Source organism: Lygodium microphyllum, chromosome 11 (genome assembly GCF_053477565.2).
Source record: "Lygodium microphyllum isolate KBCC chromosome 11, Lygodium_microphyllum_v1.1.10, whole genome shotgun sequence".
Taxonomy (NCBI): domain Eukaryota; kingdom Viridiplantae; phylum Streptophyta; class Polypodiopsida; order Schizaeales; family Lygodiaceae; genus Lygodium; species Lygodium microphyllum.
The window spans coordinates 23,122,556-23,140,338 of NC_141145.1; the positions used below are offsets into that span (position 1 = coordinate 23,122,556).

At 43.4% G+C, this 17,783-nt stretch overlaps 1 protein-coding gene across 2 annotated transcripts in view; it reads left to right on the forward strand.

The window, feature by feature from the left end:
• The window catches only part of LOC148028619 (cilia- and flagella-associated protein 61-like), a 142,970-nt gene that overhangs the window by 119,676 nt on the left and 5,511 nt on the right, over window positions 1–17,783 (forward strand). For both annotated transcript variants that reach the window (XM_087687417.1, XM_087687418.1), the window contains 2 exons: window positions 867–981; window positions 1,067–2,451. In XM_087687417.1, the coding sequence (XP_087543543.1) occupies window positions 867–981; window positions 1,067–2,451 (1,500 nt within the window). The remainder of the gene's footprint in view (window positions 1–866; window positions 982–1,066; window positions 2,452–17,783) is intronic.

The window sequence follows — 17,783 nt, forward strand, 5'->3', positions numbered from 1 at the left end:
TGTTAGTATACTCCTGATGAATCCCTCGATTTGCACAAAACCGAGATAATTCATTGGAGGCCAACTATGAACTTGTCTTGCCATAGATATGGCAAGTAGGCTCCTTGTTCTTCTTGTTCTTGTCTTCCTTCTTCTGCTCTTGCATCCCCTTCTTTGAGAAGCCTAACCTATAAGAGCCTCAAATTTCTGGGAATTCGTAACGTTCAATTGGAACCAGCTCCTCCCATTTAAGGGTCTCCATCCTCCTTGTAGCTTAGCACCACTACCAAGAAGGGGACTGCATAATTGAGTGTTGTGCAACCAGGATGACCAAAAGGGGCATGGGGAAGAAGAGGTGGGGGAAAGAATTGGGCAGGATTGAAGAGTAAAAACAGAGAAGAATTGTTGCTGGCTGCATCCGGGGAGGAGTTGGGGGGGATGATGAGAAGGTGAGGGGGGCAGGCTGAGAAAGGTGCAGGCTAGCGTGTGGGCTGATAAGCAGCAGACAGGTCCAGGTGAGTAAGAGGAAGAGGAGGAGAGAGTGAAGGAGGAGCAAAGGGCTCGAGGAGGGCCCTAGCAGCATGTGAAAGCAATCGTGACAAGGGGTGGCAACAGTCGGTCCCATTCTTCTACATATGCATTAGAAATTATATGTTTCATTCAAGAAGGAATGTTGTAGCTAGTGTGCTGCATGTCTGTATATTGAGAGCTTCATGTCTCTGTAACCAGGAAACAAGACAGTCTGAGATAAAACAGTAAACCTTAGATGATGCGTGCAATTTTAACCTGTCTGTTAATATAAATATCCTCAATTACTTTAGCACTTTAATCAAAATAAAGACAAAGGTTGTGTGAAATAAAAGACTGAACAAGTTGGAATACACCAGTCTTTTACAGTGTATCCAGCAAATGCTCAAGATGCTGCAGATATAAAAGATCTTTTACAAGGTTTTAAAGATCGTGAAACGATTTCAAGTTATGTAGAATGTGCAAGGAAAGGGTGTAAGTTTAGAAAACTTTTAGCAATTCAGTGTATTATTCACGATAAATCTTTCAGTAAAATCCTCAAATGTACAGAATCTTGCAGGTATGACATTCGTGGCAGCTTTACCATCACAAGTGGTGGGCTTTGCTCTCGTTGAAGCAACCTCTCCAACAGAAGCATTGATCAGCCACTTTGACCTTCAATCATTTCTGCGGTTAAACCAACAGCAGAAAGCAAACCATGCAACCATCATCCTATTTGTTCTAAATCCTATATTTGCGAACTGTCGTAAGTTTTTTCTAAGAGAAATTATGCGGCAAATGGGGAAAACTGTACTATTCTGTCCAGTATTCTCATCTCAGGACCTTCCAGATGTGATTCAAGACATGATTCTGGTTCCTGGTAGGCAGCACACATTCATGTCAGCTCCATGCACCTGGGGCCAGATTTCTGAGCCCACTCAATCACCTGTAAGATCCAGCTTCAGAGCCAGTGTCTACAGCAGTACACAACAAACTACTTCAGACGCTGAAAAAACTGTCAAATGGGGACAATATGTTGGGTTTAACTGTGCATTATTTGCAATGACACACAATCTCACTAGCAGGTACAGAATCACGGTGAACTCTCGCATGGTCTTCATTGGGGCCTCTCAAACAGCAGCAGCTTGTCTTCATAAGATCATCACAAATGTAAAGCTTAAGTTTTCTAACCTCACAATAGTTTCACCACTTGGTTTCAAAGGTCTCTCAGTAAGAAGCAAGATGTTCCTGGATGCCATGGATGGGTTCAGCAGTTTTGAAACATTGGGAATTGACTGCCTTGTAAGTGTTGTAGCTGGTACAGTTGTTGACTTTGACAGAAAGGCAAAGTGTATCCATCTTTCTGATGGAAGCAGCCTGGACTATGACTATCTGATTTTCTCTATAGGTTTGCAAGATCAAATGCGATGGGAGCTTCAAGGGAGCTTAAGCAAGGGAATCGTAAGATTGGATGAACTTGCTGTATTATTAGATGAAAGTACGAGCCTTTTCAAAACACCAGAAGTAACTACACCATTTGTGATCTATGGCCTGTCTCTAGACACATTTTACTCTATTCAGCTTCTTTTGTCGAAGGGCATACCAGGAAGCCAGTTGCTTGTGATCTACCCTGAGGTGGAGTCTCTTGAAAATTTTGCAATTAAGTGTTTCAAAGAAAGTGTAATCACAGAGCTAGTGATGAAAGAAGTGAAAGAGACAGGTCTTATCATAAAGGCAGGATTCAAGATACTTGAACTTAAATTGGGAGAAGAATCTAATGCCCTAAAAAGTGTAATCCTAGCTGATGCAAGAAAGATATCTCAGGATGTGCAAGATTTTCAAGGACCAGCTGATGATTCTTCAAGTCATGGCGAAACAGTGGAACACTTTGAGCAGCCATGCATGCTACTTATAACGTGTAATGAAAGACGTGTAGATTGCACCCTTCTTCGAGCCATCAAAAAGGTTACTTAATCTCATTACATTTTGTCCATATGTGCATGCATGCTTTAATAAGTATACCACAAATACATATATTTTTCACTCTATATACATGAACAATAGATAAATAGAAATCACCCCTACATAGTGTATGCTTAAAACTTCTGATGTATATTTGTCGAATGTTTTGGGAACATGCATTTACAATTTTTATGCCCACTAGAGGACTTGTATTTCTTTGTTTAAAGTGTTTCTTTTAGTCAGAAGTATAAGTGTCAGTGAGTGTAGGGAACTCGGATACGATTGGACTAATAACATGCTGCACCTACCTACATACAATTACATTCAGGTTTAACTTGCTTGTTAAGAATTGTAGTCAAGCGAGGAATCCTTTGGTTTTTGGTAGATGGGAAGATCTGCATGAGAGATACAAGAATTCTTGTATAATAACAATCTTTGGTATCCAGAATATAAGATGATTTTTCGTGATTGAGGGGCTTGCAAGCAATGTTAAGGAGTGAGCATAAAGAATATACAATTTAATGTTGCACTTATAAATTTCAATATCTGGGTGTCACGTATATTGGAGGTTGAATCAATTTGGGGCTCAAAAGGACACTTCATATGGCAACTCAATTAAGTGAAGCAAGTAGTTGGTGTTCATTTTCTTTCCAGATTATGTGAGTGGAATATGCGTCTCTCTTTGTTTTCCTGTCCAACTAGTTTGCTGTGTCTGCTACTCATATTTGCAGATGGGATCCAAGCATAACCACATGCTTGAATCTAAAGGAGGCTATGTCCAGATGGGAGCACATTGTTGCTCATGGCCGGTTGTCACACATATATTAGAGTAGTTGTTGTCACTGTGGCAGCCATAGGAGCTTGGAGAATCTTGTTGGGTTCAGCAACTGTGCCTTTGATGGCATCTTTAATTCTTATGGAGTTTGTGGTGCTGTGATGCAGCCTTGGGCTACATTTTTGTTGCTTTTTGATAAGTGGGAGAGTAATACTGTATTTTGAGAAACCCCAACCTCCTTATTTACGTTTTACAGCACATACATCTAGCTATGACATGTATGATGGTTGCTTGTTATGCACATACAGACCTTGTATATATGATATCTTGTTTGCTTTTTTGTTCATGCATGGACGTTTGTGGAAGGTGACAATATTTGAGTTCTAGTGTAGATTCACACATGCTTTACTTGACTGTGGGGTGATGTTGACATCTTAATGTTGGAGAAGGGTGGGTGAATTCTAGACTTGTTTTTTCTTTAAAAAATGAGAAAAGAAAATTCTATTAGTTTTTTATTATTTAATGCCTCCAAGTGTGAACACTCTTTAGTGGATGTTAGAGTGTATGTTTATCTATGAACATCTTTTACACCACCTAACATTAATAAGGGTCAAAGGTTTGGGTGTGTAACTAGGCCAACATATTGAGGCCCTAGCTTTGTACTTTCCTATCACATCCCACTCATTCTATTATCCCGCATTAGCTTTTTGTACTTGCAAGAGTCCTCTATGTGTGTGTGTGTGTGTGTACTCATTTCAAACTCACCCAAGGGCTTGTAGTGCCCCTTGGATGCACCACATGCCTTTTGTAGAGATAGAGATCTCACAATGGATCTTGGAAAGACCAAAGGTCATGGTGTCCAACACCTCAATAGCATGGATGATCCCATCTATGTATCAACTTACTTTTGGGGGATAAGCGGTGGAGGATGTGAGAGAGTATGTATACTTGGGAGTCGCTTTCTCTAGCTTGAGATTTTCACTAAAGGGGGAAGCTGTGAGCTGGCAAGAGGCTATGCAATAGTAGGGGCATTTGAGAGTTAGCTCTGTGACCAAGAGCTCGAGACAGAGAAGCACTATGTGTGTGTGTGTGTGTGTGTGTGTGTGTGTGTGTGTGTGTGTGTGTACATTGTACTATGACACTATAGGGAAGGTATCACTACCCCTCCCATGAGGGCTTTGGACCTCTCCACCGTAGATACAAGCGTATAGGACTGATAATTAAGAGAGTACACAAAAAGCAAGTGTATTCATGGAGAGAGTGTGCCTTTGGGCTTACACGGTTGAGTGTCTAGTTATGCTCGAGTGGACAACCCATAGGGGCACATGTCAATGCCCTTTACAAAAAGTCACATACAAGTGACAACATAGATGGCAACTTAGAGAGGTAGTTCTCATGCACATGAGGACCATAATAGTGATAATCCACGCTGGAGTACTTGGTGGAATTTACCAGGAGCCCATTACAGCTTATACTTGGGAGCCCTTACAACAAGCGACTCGTGCCAAGAGCCATCACATACTTGGGTTGTACTAAGAGTCTTAAAAAGTGGGGCTTGTGTGATGAGCTGTTTGTACTCTATGCTTATAATTCTTAAGCATAGCATGAGTAGGACAATATTTTATCCTAACTAGAAGGAAAAAGGAGGCATAGATCAAATGCTAACAAGAGGGACAAAGGAGGCTTCGATCAAATGCTTTGTATAAATGGCCTCTTGCAAATGCTCTATACAAATGTCAATTCTAGACTTGTTTTGTGGTGGACTTTAGTTCGGATCTATTCTTTAGAACTTGATCACTTCTTTTGCAAAGAGAATAAATAGAATTGGAATATTTTAATCACCTAATTCATAAGAAGGTATTGGTACGAAGTGGATTTTTTCATACTAAGCTCAAAGCTGATGGAACCCTAGATGAATACAAGGCATATCTAGTGGTGCAAGGGTTTCAACAAAAATATGGTATCGAGTATGAGGAGACCTTTGCTCCTTGCTTACATCTTTCTATCTCTTACTTTCTTTGGCTGCTCACCATAGTTGGTCAATCATTCATATGGATATGTCAAAATTGTGTTTCAGAATGGCTATCTAGATGATGAGAAAGTCTATGTGGCCCCACCATTAGAATTTTCGATTTCAAGTCATGAAGTCAAGATGCTCCACTTGTGAAAAGCTCTTTATGGACTGAAGCAAGCTTCTTGATTTTGGTTTCATAGAATGGGTGATTTTCTCAAATCTCAAAACTTTCATTCTTCGTCTTATGATCCAAATTTATGCATATGATCTAGTGTAGAGGGATCAACTACTTGCTTTTGTATACATATGATCTATTGATCATGGGATTAAACACATCCACTATTGCACATATTAAGGCACAACTTAGCTATGCTTTTGAGATGACTAATCTTGGTCTTATCTCTTACTTCTTGGGCATGGAGATTGTGTAGTACTTTTAGGGTATTTTTCTGTCACAACGGAAGTACACCCTTTAGTTTGTAGATCGGTTTTTCCAACATGGTGTATGGCTTGTGGAAACTCTATTAGATCCAATTTTTAAGCTAATGAAGGACTCAGATGCTCCTCTTGACAACAAACATAAATACTATAGGGTATCTAGAAAACTTTTATGGCTCAAGCCTCATCCACACCCACCGTGACCTCTCCTATTTAGTCTACATTCTTAGCCAATACTTCAATGCACCAAATCAATCTCATTGGTATTCATTTAGGGGTGTGCTAAGGTATATTCATTGTACTCAAGGCTTGTCCTTCATGTTCAGAAACGTTAGGCTTTACAGGGAGAATCATGAATAATTGTAAAGGTGTGGGGGGTGTATGGACAATAGTGCCCATGCCCCATTTATAGGCAAATAAATCAATGAACTATCTAGGTTGGCTCTTGGTTGTCTTTGGTGGCACTCACACAGTATTAAGTAATACAAATAAATCCTTTTTAGGGTTGTAAATGGAGATCATAATAGGAATTAATGTAATACAATGCACTTAATGAATTCGTTATCTCAACATATCCTCCTAGATCCAAAAAGGTGCCCCAGGAGGAATGAATGGGACTTTCTTGTGTGAAGATATGCTAGGGTTTGCACTAAGGAAACACAACATGTACGACCAAGATTGAAACACACAAACTCAGAAAGAGACAAGAAAGCTCAAACCCTAAACACAAAATGCAAGACACAAAACACAAAACTCAAACACAAAGAAAAGTTACTCTGAAGTGAATGAATGCTGTAAATGAATGTAAGAGTGTATAGAATGTCCAAGGATAGAGCAATGTAGTGTCCGAGAGTGACATCCATGAGAGACAGATCCCAAGTGCTATGACCGCTAGTTGGAGGGTGAGAGTGTGGGAAACACCAAACGTTGATCACCAAAGTGTTAGGGAACTGAGCCGACAACAAGAGATGTGTTTGCTAATGTAGACAGCCTGCTAGACAGCAAAAACGCAGATAATGCAGCAATCGACCGGTGGGAGAGATGGAAGCAACCTGTTGCCTGGCACTAGATGCTGAAAACGCAGGTTGATCAGGTGCTATGATGACGCAGCAAATGGAGACCTCAGAACAACAAGATGATGGCTGAATAAAGGCCGCCTAGGAATGGATAGTGATGGGCTGCAATCAGTGATGGCTGGATAGCAGATGGTAGGTGGTTGATGGCTGAGATTTGCACGATAGAGTGAGAAATCTGCATAAATGAATCAGGCTGAATGGTGGGCAGCCCATCTATTTATAGATGTTGAAGGGTGCCCCAAAAAATCAAGGTTTTGGGGGATCACTAAAACTCTCTCAAACCATGCACCAAATTTGTGTTTTTCATTAATTAAGTGTGTTTTGGGGCTGTTAAAAAATGCTAATCAACTATAAAGTGTGTTTTAGCTTAACACCCCCTCTCAGGCCTAGATTGAGTCTAAAAGGGAAGGCTGACAATGTTTACCCCAAGGCATCCCACCCCAAAGCAGGCAGGGCATCGAACAAAGGGTGCACATCGACTATCCAGTGGGCCTACCAAAACTAAAGAGGCGATGGTTATCTTACGAAGAGAGTCCAAGTAGTCACCCCAGAGAGAACAGGGCATCGGACAAAGGGCGCTCGTCAATTTCCCAGTGGCTTACCAAGCCCTACAAAGGCGGATGAAACTACATTGAACTTGCTTTTTCTTTTTTCTTTTTTCTTTTTTTTTGTGGTGAAAAGTTAACTTTAGGGGTAGCGGCCAATTAAGTAATAGTGACCCAGAAGATGGAAATAGGGATAGTATACCCAACACATCATAAAATAGTACAAGCTTACACAACCACTCGAGGATGTCGATGATGAGTGGAAAGGGTGAAGAAGTATTGTGTGAAGAAGGATGGTGGTGTAATCTGTCAATGGAAATATCTTAGGATTCATCAAATGGTGCTTCAGACAATGGGATGCATAGTATGCTACATGTTGAAAAATGCTTATGCAACAGGTGCCACTTGGACAGCATTCCTTGTGGGAAAATTGTTCACTTGCCCAAGCGCCTTAGTACAAAGATGATGAAATCATGCAATACATAGGGAAAGGTATAACCGGGCGGGGGGGGGGGAGGAGGGCGATGTCGAAGACAAGTGTCGAAACATGTAGAATACCAAGAAGGATAGAAATCCCCTCTCAACCTAGATGTTGATGTTGAAGAAGGAAGAGGAGCTTGAGGATGTCCTCATGTGGAGCTGAGAACCATGTGGATGAAAATGATAAAGCATCCCTACTGGAAGAGCAAGGATAGAAGTCACTGCCATGATAGCATCAAGAGAGATGCTGTATGATCCGCCGCAGGAGGGGAAGCCTCCATATTGGTAGAAGAGCAAGACTCCAAGTAGATGGAACCATGGAAGGAACGGCACGTATCTCTTGTCTCCAGCTCAGAAAGAAGTGATGCAAGCTTGCATGTTAGTCCTACATTGAAATACAAAACCCTACAAAAGAGATGAAAATGTGCAAGTACAGATGTGAGTAGTGAGATGCTCCAAAAAACAAAACTGAAAATAAAATAAAATAAAGTAAAGCTAAGTGCAATGCAATGAATATGTAAGTATGTAGTAGAAGTCTAAAAAGAGAAAGGCCAAGTATGTGGCTACCATTGCGCACGAGATGGGAAAGTGGTTCTAGAAGGTGCCTTGGATGCCCTAGGAATGGATGTGCAAAGTGTAATAGATGAGCCACTAGCAAACCAATCAGCCAATCCTTCAAGAGTAGTGAAGGAGATAGGCTGCCGAGATTGTCGGTGTGCTACATATCTAGTAGTTACTGGGGCAGATGGAGTAGAGGATATAGCAGGTGGGAGGCATAGCCCCACTAGACTAGCTAGCCAGAGTGAAGGTAGTTGCAACAGTCTGCGGTGGTTTTCTAGAAGGAAGATCTTGGGCCTTGGTACAACACTCCTCGTTCACATGGCCCAACCTCTGTCAGTGTGTGCAAGACCTATTTTTCTTAGGAATTTGTTGCCAAAGGGATCATGTTTCTTTGTTTCTGTTGGAGGAAGTGGTGCCGTTCTTGTTTTGGCTTGCCTTTGCATCTTGCGAGTTCTTGCCACACTATTGGTTTTCCCTTCCGAAGAATGTCAGATGGGAGAGGATCGAGGTGCAGCTGAAGTGCAGTAGACAGTGTGAGAGTGAGAGACAGAGTTGAGCACGATACCCAATGCAATAGTACTGAATAGAGTATTAACTGAAAGTACAAACGATAACCCTTATACCTTAGGGTTATAAGGGGCTGTTCACACCCGAACACAGTAAGTGCCCGTAAGTGTGCACCACAAGCACATACAAAATAGTACACATAATCTGGGGGAAAAAACCTCTCCTACCGAGAGTAAAAAGTGCCCCAGTGTCCTAGTGATCACCCGCACACTCCCATATGAGCGTAGGCGTAAGTAAGGCGTGTGAGATACCCAACAAACCCCCCTGGAGTGAAGAGTGATCAAGTGTACAAGGATCATCCGCCACCAAAGGGCGTCAAATTCAAAGCATCGCGAAATGCTTCAAATTTGTCTCGTGGAAGAGCTTTGGTGAAGATGTCTGCCACATTGCTGGTGGTAGGACAGTAGACAAGGCTGATATCACCTGCATGTAGCCTCTCTCTGACAAAGTGGTAGTGAATCTCTATGTGTTTCGTGCGAGCATGAAACACAGGGTTCCGTGCCACTGCAATGGCACTCTGACTGTCAGTATATAAAGGAGTAGGCTCCGTAACAGATACATCCAAATCAGCAAGTAAGCGTCTAAGCCATACGCACTCAACTGCAGTAGTGAAGGCTGCCTTGTACTCAGCTTCACATGACGATGTGGCAACAGTGGATTGTTTCTTGCTAAGCCAAGAAATGCATGACGAGCCAAGAAAGAAACAATTGCCACTAGTGGAGTGACGAGTATCAAAATCACCAGCCCAATCAGAGTCACTGTAAGCATGTAACTGCAGTGGTCCCCCCTTGGCATAAAGCAATCCAAGAGCTCTAGTACCCTGCAAGTAACGAAACACACGCTTCACAGCTTGCCAATGCGACATACGAGGCTGATGCGTGTACCTGCTCAAAACTGAAACGGCAAACTGTATGTCTGGCCGAGTGTGGCATAGATAGATGAGACATCCCACTGCTGGAGCATAAGTATGGATATCAAACAAATCACTGTCATCATGTAATGACAGTTTGAGCCCAGGTTCCACGGGTGTACAAACTGGCTTGCAATCCTGTAAGCCAAACTTCTCAAGAAGTTGCCCAATGTACCTTGACTGACATAATCCAATGCCTCTAGCATCATGTACAAACTGGATGCCCAAGTAATAGTGCAAAATACCCAAGTCAGACATGTCAAAAGTTTGCTGTAAATTATTTTTGAATGCTGAAATCTGATCAGCATGTGTTCCAGTGAGCAAAAGGTCATCTACATATAGACACAAAATCAGCATGGATCCCCCTTCTTTATGTACATAAAGGGTAGACTCAGATGGGCTGTTTACAAACCCCTGACTAAGCAAGAAAGCATCTATCTTTGCGTACCAAGCTCGTGGAGCTTGTTTCAAACCATATAGAGCTTTTTTCAGCTTGCATACTAAATTTTCTGAGCCTTCAACTGCAAAACCAATGGGCTGCTGTACATACACTTCTTCCTGAAGTTCCCCATGTAAGAATGCAGTCTTTATATCCAGCTGATGCACTTTCCAACCAAAATGTGCAGCCAAGGCAATCATAGACCGAATGGTCGTCATACGGGAGGTAGGAGCAAAGGTCTCCTCATAGTCAATGCCCTTTTTCTGTGCGTAGCCTTTAGCTACCAGCCGTGCCTTGTACTTATCTATGGATCCATCTGCATTCCTTTTCAATTTGTAGACCCATTTCGTACCAATGGCACGCTTGCCAACTGGCAAAGACACCAAATCCCAAGTATGATTCTTATGAATAGAATCCAATTCAGCTTGCATGGCTGCCATCCAATGCACACTATGTCGTGCATCCTCAAAACATTCAGGCTCCTCATTATCATGAGTACATGCTGCCATAACAAACTCCATGGAATGTGCTGAATCATGCAGTCGAGTTTGCCTTCGAGTACGACCAGCCAAGGGTGTTTCCAAATGACTATCTCTCATAGTCTGCGTGTACCATCTAGGCACCTGTCTTGCTTCCTGACTGTGTACAAGTTCCTGCTGAATTTCAGTTTCAGCAATGTGCTGATTTACTGCATGTTCCATAGGAGCAGCTAGCTGAACATTAGGTTCATTTGCTGAAGTACCAGCTGAATCACCAAATGTGATGGGCAGCAGCCCTTCAAAGACATCACGGGCAGCCTGATATGTATCAAAACCAGCCAAGGATAATTCTGATTTTTCATCAAATACAACATCCCTGCTGACAAAAACCTTCTTGGTCACGGGATCATAGAGTCTGTAGCCTTTGCTTTCGCTGCTATATCCCATAAAGATGCATTTTACAGCCTTGTTGTCCAACTTCTTTCGAAGTACCTGTGGAATATAGGCATATGCAAGACACCCAAAAGTACGGAAGTGGCCAACAGAAGGTTTGCGGCTGTGCCAAGCCTCAAAAGGTGTGACGGTTTTCAAGGCCTTGGTAGGGCATCTGTTCAAAATGTGGCAAGCGCACATGACGGCTTCCATCCAAAAACTATGAGGCAAACTCTTTGCCTTCAGCATACATCTGGCCATCTCCATGAGTGACCGATTTTTCCTCTCTGCTACCCCATTCTGCTGTGGAGTATATGCAGTAGTGTACTGATGGATAATGCCCTTCTGCTGCAAATAAGAATTCAGCATAGAGGACATGTATTCCCCCCCTCGGTCCGAACGGAGAGTCTTAATCTTGCAACCAGACTGAGTTTCCACAAGTGCACTGAAAGCCAAAAATGCATCATACACTTCTGACTTCTTTTTCAAGCAGTAGACCCAGCAAAAACGTGTAAAGTCATCAATAAATGTTACAAAATAGTAACAACCACCCAATGACTGTGTCTGCATGGGCCCACAAACATCCGAATGCACAAGCTGCAATCTAGCTATTGCTCTAAAAGCAACATCACGGGGAAAAGAGAAACGATGCATTTTCCCCAAAATGCAACCCTCGCATAAATGCTCAGGAGGTCTCTCCAAGAGAGGTAATCCATCCAACATCTGAGTACGCTGTAATAGCATCAAGCTGCCATAGTTTACATGCCCCAAACGAGCATGCCATAACTCTGCCTCTAACATAGCAGGAGTAAGAGTGGATGTCAAATATGCAGACTGATCTACCGAAAGAGCATCCAACTCATATAACCCATGACACAGAGAACCTGTCAAGACCAATGTCATGTGTTCCTTGTCACGGACCATGCAACGGTCATCATCAAAGGTGACCTGCAAACCACAACGTGCCATAGAAGAAATGGAAAGCAGATTCTTCTTAATGCCAGGCACATACAAAGCATCCTGTAGGCGGAGAATAGAGCCATCAATGGCTGTAAGCTGAATCTCCCCAATACCACGAACAGGGTATGATGCATTATTAGCACACTGAACAGACTTCCCAACGGGAGGTGCACCAAGAGAAGCAAACAAATCTCTACGAGATGTGATATGCCGTGAAGCACCACTGTCAAAGAACCAAGTGTCAGCATCTTCTGTAGAGCTAAATGCTCTATCAGCCCAAGAGACATCATAACTGTAAGTGTAAAAACAATAGTCCCTGGCTGCAACAAAGGACGCGGACTCGCTAGCAGTGGAAGGAGCTGCAGAAACAGACATCCCTGACTCCTTCTTCTTCTCTTTGGCGATGCGCTTCCTGCACTCAGTGATATAGTGGCCAGGCTTCTTGCAGTAATGGCATTTTCCTTTTTTGGCTTGCGTGCCCCCCTGTTTCTGACTTGTCTGTGAAGTGTTACTACTACCAGAACTCTGCGAAGCATTTTTCCCTTGGCTGTTTTTACCCTTCTGCCTTGACATAAAAGCCTGCTCAGAGGCTATACCATCCACACCACTGTTCCGTCTAGTTTGCTCCTCCTCTAGAAGCAAACTGACAAGCTGAATGAAAGTGATGGGCTCTTTCGAAATCCTCATAGTGAGGTTCAAGGCAGTATGAAAAGCCAAGTAAGAGGGAGGCAGTGAATTCAATGTCGTAGAAATCAGCTGCGCATCTGAGTAGTACTCATCCACATTCATGAGTTGCTCCCGCAAGTCCTGAATTTTGTTGAGATGATCCTGCATAGAATCACCCTCATTCATCTTTAGAGTCTCTAGCTCTTTCTTCAAGAAAGAGATGCGAGTCTCATTCTTTCCTGCAAACATCTGCTCCAATGTCAACCAAGCTTCTTGTGAAGAAGCTGCTGAACGAATATGAGGAATGATAGAACGCTGAACTGCCAATGCAATCAGCGACATAGCCTGTGCATCCCGTGTATCCCAAGCTTTCTGAGCTGCAGTTCTTGGGGGAAGTGGCTGAGCGGGCTGAGGTGGAGGGGGCTGAGGTTGCCCTCTTGCACGTCCTCCTGGAGGAGGAGTAGCGGGAGCCACAACTCCCGGTCGTGCTTCCTCTCCACTGACATAATCCCACAAATTTTTGGCCACTAATACATTCTTCATCATGAAAGACCAAAGGGAATAATTGTTCCCATCCAATCGGTCTTCCTTGGACACATAGGTGAATACATCTCCTCCCTGATTTGCCATTATTTCCCAAAAGGCAATAGAGCAATGTCAATGCAGTACGGGCTGGAAATCTGCAAATTTCCAGAAATTGCAGCAAACACAAGTCTGCAATTAATGTGCAAAGGGTACTCTGTCAAAAAAAACTGTCACTGATGCATGCTTCCCAAGGTGCAATTAGTGCTCAGCAGCACTAAAATATCAAAAGCCCCAAAATTTTCTGCCCAAAATTTCTGTCACAAATGTCTGTTACAAAAGCCCCAAAATGTGCATTCAATGTGTCACAGACTGACACAGCACGTTTCCCAATGCTGAAAACTGAACCTGCTGCTGCTGCACGAATCCCTGTGTGGAAATAAAAAATGCAGAAATGTTACCTCTGCAGGTCGAAGACGGGCATGGATCCCGAGACTAGCACGAATCTCGAGGTGGCGCGTCAGAGGCGGCGGCACCTTAGGGTACTGCACAAATGGCGGACTCCATGGGAGGTGGCGCTGGCTGAGCTGGCGCCTGCCGGAAGCAGAGTGCAGAGGCGACGGCCCTGCACAGGTGGCGTGTAGGTACAGGCGTGCAGGTCCAGGGGCGCAGCAGGCGACAGAGGCGGCGTCAGGCGGAGCAGGTGGCGGGCGCACTTGTCAGGTGGTGTGTCAGACGGAGCTGCGCACAGGTGGCAGCGACCTCTATAGGTGGCGCGCAGCTGGCGGAGTTGGCGGGGCTGCAAGCGAAGGTACAGGCTGCACGTGCTGTACCAGACAGGTACTGACGAGCTGTACCAGACAGGTACCGATGAGCTGTACCAGACAGGTACCGACGAGCTGTCAGTGCTGACGCAAGTCCTCGGGAACAGAACAGAGCTGCTGACCAGCTCTGATACCAAATGTCAGATGGGAGAGGATCGAGGTGCAGCTGAAGTGCAGTAGACAGTGTGAGAGTGAGAGACAGAGTTGAGCACGATACCCAATGCAATAGTACTGAATAGAGTATTAACTGAAAGTACAAACGATAACCCTTATACCTTAGGGTTATAAGGGGCTGTTCACACCCGAACACAGTAAGTGCCCGTAAGTGTGCACCACAAGCACATACAAAATAGTACACATAATCTGGGGGAAAAAACCTCTCCTACCGAGAGTAAAAAGTGCCCCAGTGTCCTAGTGATCACCCGCACACTCCCATATGAGCGTAGGCGTAAGTAAGGCGTGTGAGATACCCAACAAAGAAGAGGTAACCAACCCTCACTCCTCTGAAAGGATATGTGTGGAGGACTTATTGGGGACTTGATTATGCAGCCTCGCTTAACACAAGAACTTGCACTCGAACTCATAGAAGGTTGGAAATCTAGGTAGTGAGATAATGTGGTGGATAAAATGGAAGTATTTGGCGGGTGACTTGTTCAAAAAGAACATGACCTGATTGTCATCTGACTTTGGGGATCTAGTAGTAGCAAACTCGATGAGTAACCGTCGATATTCGACCAACTTGACTTTCAAATCATCCCTTTTCTTGATGGAAAACTCATGAAGCTCAAATTTGAGATTGATATGTCGAGTACGAACTTGAGCCATATAGCAGTCAATGAGATGTCTCCAATGCTTAGATACGAGGGAAAAATGCTGTTGAGAGTGGAACTTAGGAAGCAATCCCTGCATTAACTCAACATTGGCTATGGCATTTCAGGCTCTCCATTGATGGATGTGATCAAGGTGAGCTAATTGAGGGTCCTGGATCGGTACCAACAATGAAGTTCCAAAGTCCCTAAGAATCAAGTACTTGTTGCATGAAGTTTGACAAAGTGGTGAAATTTGACCCATTAATACGGGTCTTATCTGTGAAGGCATTTTTTGCCATTGCAATAGAAGTGGTAGTGCTAGGAGATGGAAGTGTGTAATGGAGGTAGGGTGGATAGGGTGAGGAAGCAGAGTACACTTGGGAAGGAATCCCAAAGTGCCCACCATGCATACAAGAAGTGTGCATAGCAAATCCAAATGTGGGCAAGGGCAGACTGGGTAGGGATATGGTAACCGCCTGAGGAGCCCATGGTGGAGGGATAGGGACACAGGGAGTAAAGAATGGAAATCCTTGCATAGGTGTGACCCAAGGGATGTGTGACAATATCTCTGCGTTTGAAAGGTCGTGTGGGGGTGTTGTGAGTGTCGGGGGGGAGGGGGGGGCAATGGGGGGGATGCCCATCACAACCATCCCAGAGTGGAAGGATGTGATAGTGGGGATATATGGAAGGTACAATGTTAAAGAGTGGCATTCCCTCTATCGATGCACCAAGAGGTGGAGTAAATGGAGGGTAGGTAGATGGTAGGAGGGAGAATGAAGTGGAAGCTCAGGCTCGATTGCCAAGACCCATAGATCACTTATTGTGTCAAGCGTTTCAAGCAAGCTCTAATGGCCATCTCTCACCTAGTTGACGCGTTTCCAATCCTATCAGTGTAGTGAGCTTACCTTGATGCCCAAATGAGTAGCCTCCTTTCTTAAGCACTTTGGTAGCTCCACGATCCGTGATGCGAGCTCAAGCAAGCTCAAACCTCTACCTTTAAGCTCCATTCACCATAGTCGCGTGCGCGAGACAAAAGAAGAGAAGAGAAAATAAAAGAAGAAGAGAGAAGAAGATGGAGAGCTTCTCCACCACAGTCCCTCATCCTCACACACTCACTCCCTCACTTCCTCACACTCTCACACTCCCTCTCTCAAGCACAAGCACAAGCAAGAGGAAGAGGAGAAGAAGAGAGCTTCATTCATCTATATGAGTTCCATATCTTCTGATGCAACCAAGCCCAAAATGATTCGCGAAGTAATCATTTTGACAACAGGAGAAAAAAATTCATCAAAATCAATTCCATGTTTTTGCTTATACCCTTTAGCAACCAGTCGTGCTTTGTACCTTGGCAAAGAACTAGAAGTGACTTTCGTTCTGTAAACCCATTTGCATGGTAGCAATTTCTGCCCTTTAGGCAAATGCACCAAATCCCGAGTGCCATTTTTCATGAGAGATTCCACCTCTGATAGCATAGCCTTATGCCATTCTTGTTGTTTTTTCTGTCCATTGCTTCCTTGAAGCATGACGGCTCACCACAATCTATCAACATGACACAATCAGCCACATAATTGACACGAGGAACAAACCTATCTTGTTGTCTTTGTATTCTCGTCAACCTACGGACACAATGATCAAGATTTACTGGTTGTTCAGCTTGCAAATCTGCATTAACAGCTTGTTGTTCTGCAAGATCAGCATGCTGTACAACTAACTCTCGTTGTTCCAAAGGCATTTCTTATTGTTGAATTTGCGGTACATCATGGGCAATATCTTGTTGATCATTTTCAACATCATTCTCTATATTTTCAGGGCCATTTACAACAGGTATTTGTTGCTGTCCAACAGGCATTCTTTGCTGTCCTATTGGTACATCTTCCCGAAATACAACCCTTTTGATTTCCTCTGTCTTTTTAGGCTGTTTATGCATGCGATCTTCTCAAAAGATAATATCATTGTTGTGTACAATTTTCTTTTTTTCATGATCCCATAACCTATACCCCATTTCACCCTCATCACCATATCCTAGGAAAATATATCTATAGGACTTTGGCTCAAGTTTTCTGTGTTCTTCCTTGCAAATGTGAACAAATGCCTCGCAGCTAAACACTCTCAAGTGAGCATACAAAGGTGGCTTGCTGAACCACGCTTCTTAAGGGACTCCCCTCCCCAATGCCCCCCCCCTTCCCCCAAAAAAAAAAGACTTGTTCGGTGGCCGATTAATTAAGTGTACAACTGTCATAATAGCCTTTGTTCAAAATCCATGAGGTAAAGTAGCATGTGACAACATTGTATGGACCCTGTCTTGAATGGTCCTGTTCATACGCTCTACAACACTATTTTGTGGTGGATTGTGAGGGGTGGTGAGCTCCCTTTTAATCCCTTTGCTGTCACAAATACGTTTAAAAGAGAAGAAAAGAAAATTCTAAGACCCATCAATTTGGGCTACTCAAAAGAACATATCCATTGTGTTTGCGATCATGGTAGGCCCTTCAACAGCCCATCATGACTCTCTTAGTCCAATGCCTTGGTCTCATTGGGGCGGGACATTTTGGATAAAAAGAGGGCGAAGAAGTGGCTCTCTCTTCATTTAGGAAATTTTTGGTTTTCGAGAGGGGATATTGACCTACTAAAAGTAAGGCATGCATTGATTGAAAATTGCTATACATTAATGCTTATTTTATCCTCCTTGTGATTGCCCCAAAAACTAATTAAAAGCAAATTACTAACAATAAAAGGCTTTATTTTTTAAAAGTAAGAAAAATGCCCAAAACTCCTCTATCAAGCTCTCTAAACCATAAATGACCTAAGTGCCACCTTCTTCAGCATCAACATCCATGG